At 37.8% G+C, this 13,323-nt stretch overlaps 1 protein-coding gene and 1 pseudogene across 1 annotated transcript; both read right to left on the minus strand.

The window, feature by feature from the left end:
• Positions 1 to 1,430: 1,430 nt before the first annotated feature.
• LOC131971794 (cytochrome P450 3A27-like) lies at positions 1,431 to 8,174 on the minus strand (annotated as a pseudogene).
• Positions 8,175 to 8,733: 559 nt separating this feature from the next.
• LOC131971795 (cytochrome P450 3A19-like) lies at positions 8,734 to 10,442 on the minus strand. Its single transcript, XM_059333403.1, has 4 exons — positions 10,270 to 10,442; positions 9,952 to 10,178; positions 9,701 to 9,863; positions 8,734 to 9,609 (listed from the first exon to the last, which is right to left on the minus strand). The coding sequence occupies exons 1-4, from the start codon at positions 10,354 to 10,356 to the stop codon at positions 9,520 to 9,522; spliced, it is 567 nt and encodes a 188-aa protein (XP_059189386.1). The 5' UTR covers positions 10,357 to 10,442; the 3' UTR covers positions 8,734 to 9,519.
• Between the last annotated feature and the right edge of the window lie 2,881 nt (positions 10,443 to 13,323).

A 13,323-nucleotide genomic window follows, 5' to 3' on the forward strand; every position in this document is an offset into this window, starting at 1 on the left:
ACTGAAGTATGCATGTATAAATTAAAGCTCAGTGTAAGTTTGTTGATTTATGCCCATTTTTGTTCCAGTAATATTACAAACCTGCCACATTATGGATCATGATTTAAAAGAGAGAAGCAGGAAGTGCTGTTTTTTTCAAACAATACGGGAGCGGTGGGTCAGGGTGGGTTGTAGCCCCTTAAAGCAAAGTCCTAACATTTAAAAGTAGGACAATACAGTTAAATAGAATAGAGAAAGGGTTGGCATTGAATGTTCAAATCTTTACATCCCTTCTTTTGTTTTTCAGCTCTTTTTTCAGCCCTGCTCTCATTGAAAAGAAGGAACAGAAACCTGATAGTCGAGATGTTTTTGTTAAGGATCTGCACCACACTGTGCACAGTCATTGTTGCTGAAAGACTAAGGTATCCACAGTAGTGTTTTCACACGGTACAAGCCCGCACATCACTCTCACCTTTGTACGCACCAGGCCGCTGATAATTTCTAGGAAGTATTCAGTGTACTTCAAATCCAGGACACGTGAGGCTCGGATGACATTATGTCAGTCAAAGTTCAGCCTCATATTTCCTATTAATTCCTATAATATTTGTGAAGTACGTTAATCATATAATAACACCACCACTTATTATCTTAAACAGGTTTTATGTACCTCTGCCTGTTTGTCTTTTTCAGTCACGTCATCAAATATCATAATGTGATCATGTGAGAGTGTGTCTGTATCACTGGTTTCTTATTTTTCCAGTACAGCTGATGTAACATGACAGCACAGTTTGCAATGCCCTAAAACTTTTTGTTGGTGGAAGAAGTATCCAGATAGTTTTAGGTACAATTTGCCACCCAACAATGTAAAAATACTCCAGTACTAGTAAAAGTTATGCATTCAAAATATTACTAGAGTAAAAGTAGTATTCTATAAATGTAATTATGTAAGTATCAGAACTAAAGGTACTCACATGCAGAAAAAAATGAATATTTATGAATTATATTATTGGATTATGATTACAAATGCTTTTTAAAATTGGTTTTGCAGTAATAAGTAAATATGAATTTAAATGCTGTAGTGGCTTTAAGTGGATCTTATAATAAGTACTTTTTAAACTGTTGGGTTGTTTAAACTGTAACATTGCATCATTCATTTTAAGTAATCATGTTTGCATGGAAAACCAAGGTGTTAAATAATCGTAGTGGAGTAAAAAGTAGCTACAATGTTTACCTAACAGAAGTTTAAAGTAACATATAATGGAAATACTCAATAAGTACAAATAGCTGAGATGACAAGTGAATTAAAAAAACTTTCTACAACTGCCATTACATGTTCTAAGGACAACTAGTTTGCCTAATATTACAGATTACTTAAAGAAAAAAAATCAGTTTAAGGGTTGTCAACACCTATTTTAGAAACGTGACAAAGAAGTGAGACCACACTGACTAAATGAGATATATTTTTTATTAGATAAGTGAGAAACAAAGTTACAAATGACATGTGATTGCGAGAATATTAGGAATGTCAGATATGCCACTGAGTGAAATGCGTTTATGCAGAATAAGTCAAATGTCAGCTAAAAGGCCTGAGGAAGAGAATGACATTATTATCTCCTATCGCCCAGCCCACTCAGGTGCCATTTGTGATCAGTGCTGAGCTCCACCCTATCTACTTGTAAAATGAGGAACAAAGAGCACAGCCAACCAGAAAGCGCTAATACCATAGAGACAAGCAAAGTAGAAGTATAGCATAAATGAGCATAATTAAAACTCTCTACAGCAAGTCCTCGCAAAATGATAGTACATTAAAAAATATTGTGATCCATAAATTTCATTAGTAACGTAGAATTTGATCTTATTATGAAAGGACTTTAATCAAGAAAGAGTAAACAACAGGTGACTCATGCTCATAGTGATAACATATCACAACATAACTCTGTGGCATGTGATGTGGCATGCTATTGAACAGTAATAGTGATGTCACATATTGGTATATTTTACATAGAATATATCAAAGAGATTACAAAAATATAATTAGTTAAAATACAGAGGAAAAAACTAAAATATCAGTAAATCAGGATGACAAAAACCATCAACAGTGGTTTGTTGGCACACATTTCTTGTTTCAATTGTGTAATGCTGATAAATGTTGAATTATTTATTGAAAATATATATATGTTGTGCAAGATGTACTATCATCTTAAATCATGTCCTAATCAGCAACAGTTGGTCTGGGCTGCAGCATCAGCTTGATGGGATTCTTGGGTACGAGAAATCCTTCATTTCCCAGCTCCAGTGGAATCTAGAAAAACAAGGAATGCCACCCAGTCAGTGATCATACATAAAAACCTGTCACTATTTTAAGACCACAAATGCTGAAAATGCCTTCTTACTACTGTCTCCTTGCATGTGACAAAGCTGAATCTCTGAAGGATCTCCACTATGGCCAACTTCATCATCAAGACGGCAAATCGCATGCCAATACAGTTCCTTGGCCCTGCTCCAAAGGGTAGGAAGGCATAAGGGTCTAGGTTGTGTTTGTTCTCTTTGCTAAACCTGGAAAAATAAGATAAGTCGATTAGCAAACTCACTTAAAAGTTTGGGTAAAATTCGACCTCAGCATGACATTAATCCAATATAGTACCTTTCAGGTTTGAAGGCTTCGGGGTCAGGCCACAAAGCAGGGTCACGATGGAGAGTGTACACTGGTACCCGCGACGACAGTTCCTTTAGGGATGGTCACGCCGTTAATGTCCACAGAAGACTTTGACATTCTCTCTACTCGAGTAGCAATAGGGTACAGCCTCATTGCCTCATTCAGCACCATGTCCAGGTATTCCATCTGCGTCAGGGCTTCATAGGTTGGTCGACACTAGAGTACAATGTAGATATTCGGTGGTAGCACAGAATTAGCTGCGGTTAAAAACAAGCATTAATTACATTTTAAAAATTAGGCAACCAACCTTTTCTGGGAATGTTTCGTCAACCTCCTCTTGCAGGATCTTTTGGATGTCAGGGTTGGTTGCCAGGCAGTAAGCTACAAATCCCATTGTGCTGCTACTGGTTTCATAGCCAGCGAAGAGGAATATAAAGGCCTGAGAGAGGATCTCATTATCAGTCAGACCTGTAACACAAACACAACATGGTTAAACTATTATCTCGGTCATGATAACAGTCAAAGTAATAGCTGGTAGCAGTTACTTTGCAGTGTGGAAATGCTTATAACGTATTAGTTTTGTGATTGTTCCTTCATTCAGTCAACATGAACCTTTCTAATGTCTGACTGGATATTTCATCACTGGTCTTTGACTCTGATAAACTTTAATACTTGAAAAAGATTGTGACTGTGCTAGAAAAAATGTTACTTACTTGACTTTTTAACCTGATTCTTTTATTGACTTGTCAGTCAACTGCTGTTGACTAACAAAGACGCCCTCCTTCTTACCCCTAAGTCCCTATCCTACTTGTCAGTGATTCACATCATTAATACACACATTCTAAAAAACAACTTGAGCACAAAGAAAAATAACGGCTTTTTCTGAGGGAGAAATGAACCCTTTATATCTTGAAACCGACCCTTTCGACACAATAACTTTATAAACTGGTTTCTTTCTCTACCTTTGCTCGTATTCTCTTTGTTTTCCTCTGAAGTCTGAGAGTCCACCATCAACTGCATAAAGTCCACTCGGCTCTGCAGGGCAAACAGAAGTTAAAATATTATTTTCATTTTCCAGTTTGTGTTCAAAAAAAGGCTATGAACACAAAATGTTATAAAAATAACCAACAACCAACATTAAGTCCACTGTAGCTATACACTATGTACACATTACCTTGTAGTCATTCTTATTCCGGTCTGATTTAATCGTCCTTAGAAAGGTGTAGAAGAACTTCATCACATCAGCAGGGAACAATGAAAGATCCATCTTATCAAAAACCGCCTTCAAGAATGGAAACAGAACTGCAATGAATGAGATAAAACACATAGTTCATTCTCAGGGGGACAAGATCGGTGGTGGAAGAAGATGCAGAATTACTCCACTACAAATAACAGCATTCAGATTGTTATGGAGGCTATATTACATATATTTTGGATTATTATTTTTGATGCATTTATGTAAGTATCATTTTACTGTTGTTCAAGTAGGGCTAAGTTTAACTTACTGTTATGTGGTTTATTTTTTAAAAATGCATAATGATTTTAAATTGATCATATTTTTAATATTAAATGTTGACCTGAAAAGCAACTACTAACTAAAAGTGGCAGCTAAATCAAATCCAATCAAATCAAATAGCCTTTATTGCCAATATATAGTCAACTATACAAAAAAAATGGGAGTGCCACTGCTTAAGGTGCATAGTTAAAGCAATCATAACAACAAAACAAACATGAGCAAAACATTTAAAAACATGGTAAAACACTGTGCTAAAATAAGGACAAAAACAAGGATGAGTGATGTCATAAAAAATATTAAAAAACAGATAAATTACCACTGAAAATACTACAATGGTATAGACGAGGTAGATAGTGTGTTGCACATATTAATTGTATTGCACATATCCGTTTTATTGCAGAATGGGCATTTAGAATGCAGTTTTTGTATCCTGCTATTTTTTTAATCCTATGTGGGTGTGGAGTAAAATTAAAATAGTTGTCTCTAAAATCTAGTAAAATAGAGGTATAAAGTTACATATCGTTAGCCTAAGTCATCTTTTGGCCATGTTGAGATATTTGCCTAGCTCTACTCTCCTAATTCTCTCCTGCTGATTCACCATGCATTACTGACTATGTCATCAGCCTAAATATGACTTGGGCAAATCTGCTATGAGGCTAATAGTCCTTAATGCATGGTGAATCAACCGTGTTAGGCAATTATGCTATGAGGCTAACGATATGTGGAAATGCTTAAGTAAAGTACAAATACCTCAAAATTGTACAGTACTTGAGTAAATGTACTTAGTTACATTCCACCACTGGATAAATATTTTGGTTTTACAATATAAAACTAACATACTCGTAAGCAGGAGCAGGGGATTCATGAAGTTGAACGTGACCATTTTTTTAATGTTTGATACAAAAGGATCCGAAGGATGGTTAATGGAATCAATGTCCACACTGAAGGCACTGCTCGTCACCACATCCATACTATAAGGTCCAAATACACTGCAATAAAGGCAAATGTGAAATTTAGGAACAAGAAAAAAGGTAAACCAAAAACAAATACTGAAAAATATTGATGAAGAGTCTATGCCTTAATCCCATTCCAAATATTACTCACTCTTTCACATCTATGACTTCATCCGCCTCTACTTTCTTCTGAAGGCTCTCCATCAGATTACTTGAGTGTTGCAACATTATTGTGTACATCTGCCAAAGAGTAAATAGCAAAACCATTAATTGATTTAATATTGATGTACCACAATGATTATCACAGCTGGATCATCAATCATCATGTGAATAATGTACAAAAAATATAAATATTTCTCATGAAAAATAGCCTGCAGTGTGCTTTTTAACCTCTTTCAGGCGTCCGCTGGTGAATGACGGAGAGAGGACACTGCGAATCCTCTTCCATTGCTCATCTTCTGCTACGGATACAGCATCACGTAGGGGTCCATTTAGGCCAAAATCCTAAACCCGCCATACACACACAGAATGCCTTCTTTATATTGTGTTCTGGGATTAGTATTGATGTATTAACTTGGGAATTCCCCCCCTCGTTTTTACCCGTCTGTTGGTGAAGATAGAATAACACTCCTTAACCAAGACTGTTTTGATGATAGCCGTGTCCATTACAGCCAGCACAGGCTGCCTGCCGTCAAAAATCCTTGAATAGCAATAGCAGATATTGTTGCAAGTCAGTTACAGCTTGGAGCATTGAATGAGAAATGTACCACAGGGAAAATTCTTCCACACACACTTACCCCCACATCTTTCCATATTTCTCATAGCATTCTGTGTCAACATTGTGCATGCCCTGAGGTATGACATGAGAGAGGAGCAAAAGGTACAAAATCAGCCCAAACTGTTATCAGCAGAATGTCAGTTTAGAGCAGTGTACTAATTTAGCAAATGCATCTTACCCTTCTGTACTCCAAAAATGACCCAATGAAGGGCAAAGGTTTGGGCCCCTGGATGCCTAGTTTCTTGAAAAAGCCATATGGAGCATATCCATATCTGTGAATTAAAAGTAGGATTAGAAAACAAAGACTACATCCTTTTGTCAAGGATTAAGTCAATTTATTTATTGTTCTTTGTGAAATTCCTCCACACTTTATTTCTTTCATGTTTTGTCTTTGAATAGATAGTTTATACTGCCTATTGCTTTTATCACAAGTGAAAGGACAATCAACAAGTTTGAACTGAAATGTTTATTTTAAAAGAATGTGGCTTTGTATTGCTTTGTATTTTTCATGAACTCAATGAAATGAAAACTGTGGAGTCTGTGTAAACAGGTGAAAAGAACATCAATTTGAGACTGAAGTGCACCACTACCCAGTGTTCTAGGACTAAATGTATGCTCATTTATGCTTTCTTCAATGTAAGTTTATTCCCCCCCCCCCCCCCCCCCCCCCCCCCGGAACTCTGAACCCATTTAAGATGAATAAAACAACAACATTTGATTTTTTGCCCCTTGATTGAATCAATACACGATTGAGCAGAATTTTAGAAATTTAAGTTATCAAAGCGACCCAAGTAGTAGAGTAGTTTGCCTGATATTCTGGATTGCACCCAAAAAAACTACAAATGTATTTTTAATCAGGGCTTATCTGCCTTTAGTGATAGCTATATCGATGTAACGTCAAATGCTCAATGTTCTGCCTGAATCCATTACAATGCCCTTCTACACTGTGTACACAAAATGTGTACCATGGTAAAGATAAGAAAGTTATTGTTATATTTGCACATTTGGACTTTTTAAACAGAAAACACATTTTTTTAAATTGTGGTATCTACTTAACATAACATGCAATATAGCCAAAAGCCAGTAGGTTCTTATCAGCAATGGAAACTTTCAGCTTCCTTGTGATCTCCTTCCAGCCGGCTGCCACCTTATTTAGTTTTTTGTAGTAAAATGAGGTGTAGAGTGTTGAAATCTCTTTAAACATATTGAACATATCTGAATGAATTGTTTTGGGTGGTACTCTCAACAGTAGACAGTGGTAGTAAACATTATGTTACAGTAGACTACAGTACATTCAATCCCTGAAAGCATTATCAGAAGTGCATAAAATAAAAATTACATAACTGCCTGGAATTATGTAAATTGCCTTTTTTGACACTTTTACTGCCCTCATGTCAACTGACGTCAGTGAGCAACCACTTCCTCTGTTAAGAGTCAAGTTGCATTTCACAGAGGTGGCCCTAATGTCAACAGGCTTTAATCTGAATGTACAGCAGCTTTTTAGTAGCTTTCAAATCAAATCAAACTTTATTTATATAGCGCTTTTCATACATAGAAATGTAACACAAAGTGATTTACAAAAAATAAGAGTAAAAACAGACAATAAAAATGACAAAACTCACCCCTCCCATCCCCACATACACGTGTATGTACACACACGCACATAGACACGCACGCACACAAGCACACACTCAGACTCTCACACAGCACATATTGATTGACAGTGTAGAGACATGAATTCAGAGGATTAGCATTAAATCAGAAATTATTATTAATTTATATTCATCTCACATTTTGTCAATTAATTAATTAATGCCTGTATTTATTTTTTAATATTATTTTTGGGTGCATTTAATGGCATATTAACTTAATGATGGAGATCAATTTATTAACTTTGGTTTTGGCAGCTTCTCGTCTCTGTACACAACAAGTCTGGTCTCCGTACACAACAAGTCAACTCGGCCTGGCTTTGATTTCAGATTTCACGACGCAGTAAAACTTAACTATTGTAGGATTAAAAATACACACAGCCTCCACCGAGAAGAGAATGTAACCAATACAGACATGGGGGGAAAAGTTATTTCCGCTTTTTTGTGTGTGGAATGTTGTTTGTTTGTTTTTGTAACTTTGTCTCTTAAGCATTTTAAAAGAAAGATAAACCAAACCACATACTTACATTGTTATTAGAGTGATGACAAATACTATTAAAGTCCAAGTCTCGATGGAAAACTCTGGAAAAAATCCCATCTTCAATCCTGTGCTCACCACCGTCGACTGCAGCCTGTCACCTCTCACCAGCAGTTTAAACAGAGTTTAAAGGGGCGGGACCAGGCGTCTTTGAAAACATGGTAGTTACGTAACATCATCATTAGTCTTCAACTCTGAATCTAGTGACCATTTACCTAGTTGTGACATACATTACATCATATTTGTCACCATGGTTTTGCAGTAATAAGTAATGTGAATTTAAATGCTGTAGTGGCTTGAAAGTGGATCTTATAATAAGTACTTTTTAAACTGTTGGTTTGTTTAAACTGAAACATTGCATCATTCATTTTAAGTAATCATGTTTGCATGGAAAACCAAGGTGTTAAATAATCATAGTGGAGTAAAAAGAAGCTACAATGTTTACCTAACAGAAGTTTAAAGTAACATATAATGGAAATACTCAATAAGTACAAATAGCTGAGATGACAAGTGAATTAAGAAACTTTCTACAACTGCCATTACATGTTCTAAGGACAACTAGTTTGCCTAATATTACAGATTACTTAAAGAAAAAAAATCAGTTTAAGGGTTGTCAACACCTATTTTAAAAAGGTGACAAAGAAGTGAGACCACACTGACCAAATGAGATGTATTTTTTATTAGATAAGTAAGAAACAAAGTCACAAATGACATGTGATTGCGAGAATATTAGGAATGTCAGATATGCCACTGAGTGAAATGCGTTTATGCAGAATAAGTCAAATGTCAGCTAAAAGGCCTGAGGAAGAGAATGACATTGTTATCTCCTATCGCCCAGCCCACTCAGGTGCCAATTGTGATCAGTGCTGAGCTCCACCCTATCTACTTGTAAAATGAGGAACAAAGAGCACAGCCAAACAGAAAGCGCTAATACCATAGAGACAAGCAAAGTAGAAGTATAGCATAAATGAGCATAATTAAAACTCTCTACAGCAAGTCCTCGCAAAATGATAGTACATTAAAAAATATTGTGATCCATAAATTTCATTAGTAACGTAGAATTTGATCTTATTATGAAAGGACTTTAATCAAGAAAGAGTAAACAACAGGTGACTCATGCTCATAGTGATAACATATCACAAAATAACTCTCTGGCATGTGATGTGGCATGCTATTGAACAGTAATAGTGATGTCACATATTGGTATATTTTACATAGAATATATCAGAGATTACAAAAATATAATTAGTTAAAATACAGAGGAAAAAACTAAAATATCAGTAAATCAGGATGACAAAAACCATCAACAGTGTTTTTTTTAGTAGAGCCAAGCTTTTGGATTTGTTGGCACGCATTTCTTGTTTCAATTGTGTAATGCTGATAAATGTTGAATTATTTATGGAAAATATATATATGTTGTGCAAGATGTACTATCATCTTAAATCATGTCCTAATCAGCAACAGTTGGTCTGGGCTGCAGCATCAGCTTGATGGGATTCTTGGGTGCGAGAAATCCTTCATTTCCCAGCTCCAGTGGAATCTAGAAAAACAAGAAATGCCACCCAGTCAGTGATCATACATAAAAACCTGTCACTATTTTAAGACCACAAATGCTGAAAATGCCTTCTTACTTCTGTCTCCTTGCATGTGACAAAGCTGAATCTCTGAAGGATCTCCACTATGGCCAACTTCATCATCAAGACGGCAAATCGCATGCCAATACAGTTCCTTGGCCCTGCTCCAAAGGGTAGGAAGGCATACGGGTCTAGGTTGTGTTTGTTCTCTTTGCTAAACCTGGAAAAATAAGATAAGTCGATTAGCAAACTCACTTAAAAGTTTGGGTAAAATTCGACCTCAGCATGACATTAATCCAATATAGTACCTTTCAGGTTTGAAGGCTTCGGGCTCAGGCCACAAAGCAGGGTCACGATGGAGAGTGTACACTGGTACCGCGACGACAGTTCCTTTAGGGATGGTCACGCCGTTAATGTCCACTGAAGACTTTGACATTCTCTCTACTCGAGTAGCAATAGGGTACAGCCTCATTGCCTCATTCAGCACCATGTCCAGGTATTCCATCTGCGTCAGGGCTTCATAGGTTGGTCGACACTAGAGTACAATGTAGATATTCGGTGGTAGCACAGAATTAGTTGCGGTTAAAAACAAGCATTAATTACATTTTAAAAATTAGGCAACCAACCTTTTCTGGGAATGTTTCGTCAACCTCCTCTTGCAGGATCTTTTGGATGTCAGGGTTGGTTGCCAGGCAGTAAGCTACAAATCCCATTGTGCTGCTACTGGTTTCATAGCCAGCGAAGATGAATATAAAGGCCTGAGAGAGGATCTCATTATCAGTCAGACCTGTAACACAAACACAACATGGTTAAACTATTATCTCGGTCATGATAACAGTCAAAGTAATAGCTGGTAGCAGTAACTTTGCAGTGTGGAAACGCTCATAACGTATGAGGCTACGTTCAGACTGCAGCCTGAAGTGACCCAAATCCGATTTTTTCAAATGCGATCCAGGCCACTTGGATATGTGGTCCTAAAACCGATACATATCTGATCTTTTGACATGCGACTACAGTCTGAACGGCCAGGTCGCATTCATCATACATAGGCTGACTGGGGATTTCCACGGGGCGTTACAGCCGCGGAACGGCTCCACCGCGGTTTTGCTCCGTCTTCTGCCCAGCATCAATTCACACCGGGCGCGTTACAGCCGCGGCACGGCAGCACAGCGAGCCAGCCATATACAAGCGAGATAACGAGAACACGCGATAATCCTGGCGATACGGCTGTAACGCACCTGATGGAAATCAGGCTTGGGAGACCAGGGACAGTTGTAACACTTTTTGCAATTTTTAGCTAAATATCAAAAACCATTTACACTGGAATAACCAATTTGTGATATTATAAACTTCAATCTGTCAGCTGCTGAAATAATGTATTTAAGTGGTTTTATGAAATACCTTCAGGTTGCAAAATTGATTTTAATACACTCTTTCCAATGTTACAACTGTCCCTGTGAACAGGGACAGTTGTAACACATATCAGGGACGGTTGTAACGTGTCTAAAATACACATAATGAATCAATCATATAGTCAAAATAGAAAATATTTTTAATCAGTCATGTTATTGTGACTATTAATTTCATGTTTTTCAGTAATGATAACCTTTTTTTTCATACTACATGACAAAAGAAGAGGTTTGTCTGGACAGAAACACAACCAAGACACGCTTTATTCACAAATGTGTCCATTTTACGCAACAGTATGTTAGTTATGTGGAAACATTATGCAGTCACACGGTTTGAACTTTACTTACTACTAACTTAGTGTTACTACACTGGAAAAAAAATGGAGTGACATTAACTGTAAAGCTACATTGAAAAAAACATTGTTTTTGGCCCTGTAATTGTTCTATATATCATCTATATAAATTCTAGAAAGAAATACGAATTCAGTGCTTTTACTTTAAAATAGCAGTTTTTCATGTAGTGCATTACTTAGTGATTGTTTGTTATTATGTGTCCTCAGTTTTGTCTGTAAATTAAATCATTCGTTCCAAGTAATATTCACTAATATTACTTAGAAACAAACACTTTCTGTGTGGAAAAAACTTGCCTACACTGTACATTCGTATTTTTGTAGAATTTACATAGATGATTGAAATAATAATTAAAGGGCCAAAAAAATCTTTTTTTCAGTATACTCTACTAAAACAGCAAGCAGCAATTTACTTTAACTGCCACTTTAATCAAGATACACTAAAAACATAAAAGTAGGCTATAATGCAAGAAAACGATTTAATGGGTAGAACACCTCAAAAAAGTTTAAACATGAACTCAAACATTCTCAACAATAGAGAGAGGGGGGGTGGGGGGCTCGGTAGGCCTAGTCCGAGTCACAGTTGTGGCAAGTGTAAAAGTCCCTTCCATCTGTGCAGTCCTTGTGTGCCCAGGCTTTACAGGACCAGCACTGGAGCCAGACCTCCCTTGGCCTGGAGAAGCTCTCCAAGCACACAATGCAGAATTCACTTTCATCATCAGATGACTCCTGAATGTTCTGCTTCTTTGGTTTGGATTTTCTTTTGTTGCCGAAATTCTTTTTTTTTTTAAGCTGCAGACCTGCTTTTCTCAGCCTCCAGTTGTTTTCTCATGGGACTATCTGTAAGGACAGCGGTTTCCCTTCTTTTCCTGCCCTTTGTCGTCTGCTTTCTTGGGCCAGCTTTTGGGTGTGGACGGATGGACTCGGGTGAAAAAAAAGTAGCAGAGGATGATGGCTCAGGTTCAGGCTCGGACACCACACATGGTGTGACAGGGGATTAATCTCCAAGTGGCATGGAGGATGCCACCATTGCCACGTTGGGTGATGGAGTAGAGGAAGATGGAACCTCTGGTGTCACTGCTGGCTGTGGGCGGTCTGTGACGAGGGATGGTGCAAAGTCACTGTCACTGAAAATATTCCTATTAAAAGGCCAAATTCCGGTGCATGCAAACCCTGCCTGAATATTTGCCGGTGATGCAGCACGGGGAAGGGCACTCTTCACAATGCCTGGCAGATCGTAAATGGTCATTGTGGTTCCTGGATGAGCTTTCATCCAGCTGTCACAGCAGTTGTATACCAGCCTCTTCAGTGGCCCATATACACTGCGATCCAAGGGCTGCAGCTTATGGGAACAGTGTGGGGGGAATGAGAGGAGGACGATGCCATGGCTCCTGCAAAAGTCAATCCCCTCCACAGAAAGGTGGGAGGTATGGTTGTCAAGAATTAACAACACTTTTGACTCCAGTGAGGACTTGGTGTGAGCCTGGAAGTGTTTGAGGAAGACCAAAAAGTCCTCCCCTTGCATCCACCCAGACCCATTCGCTGTACCAATACAGCCAGGAGGGCCATTGCTGGTAAAGAAAGGATGGATTTTTTTTCGGGGGAAGATGAACATTGGTGGGATGGAATTCCCCAAGGCATTCACTGCACAGGCAAGTGTAACTAGTGCCCCCCGTTCTGCAGAGGTGACTGCACCTACTTGCTTCACTCCCTTTCAGGCCACAATTTTTTCAGGATTTTGCACTGGTGATTCCTGTGTAGAAAAATATTACTTTATTTAGTGCTTTTATTCTGTAATGCTTTTATTTTGTAAGGCTGTGAGCATCTGGAAGGTGTTTCTGAGGGAGATATAGATCATTTCAACCACACCTGTTTCATCCATGTTCCAGATGTCCTGTGCAGCAAATCTGTGTTTGTCCAG

The sequence above is a fragment of the Centropristis striata genome, chromosome 5 (assembly GCF_030273125.1).
Source record: "Centropristis striata isolate RG_2023a ecotype Rhode Island chromosome 5, C.striata_1.0, whole genome shotgun sequence".
In the NCBI taxonomy this organism is placed as follows: domain Eukaryota; kingdom Metazoa; phylum Chordata; class Actinopteri; order Perciformes; family Serranidae; genus Centropristis; species Centropristis striata.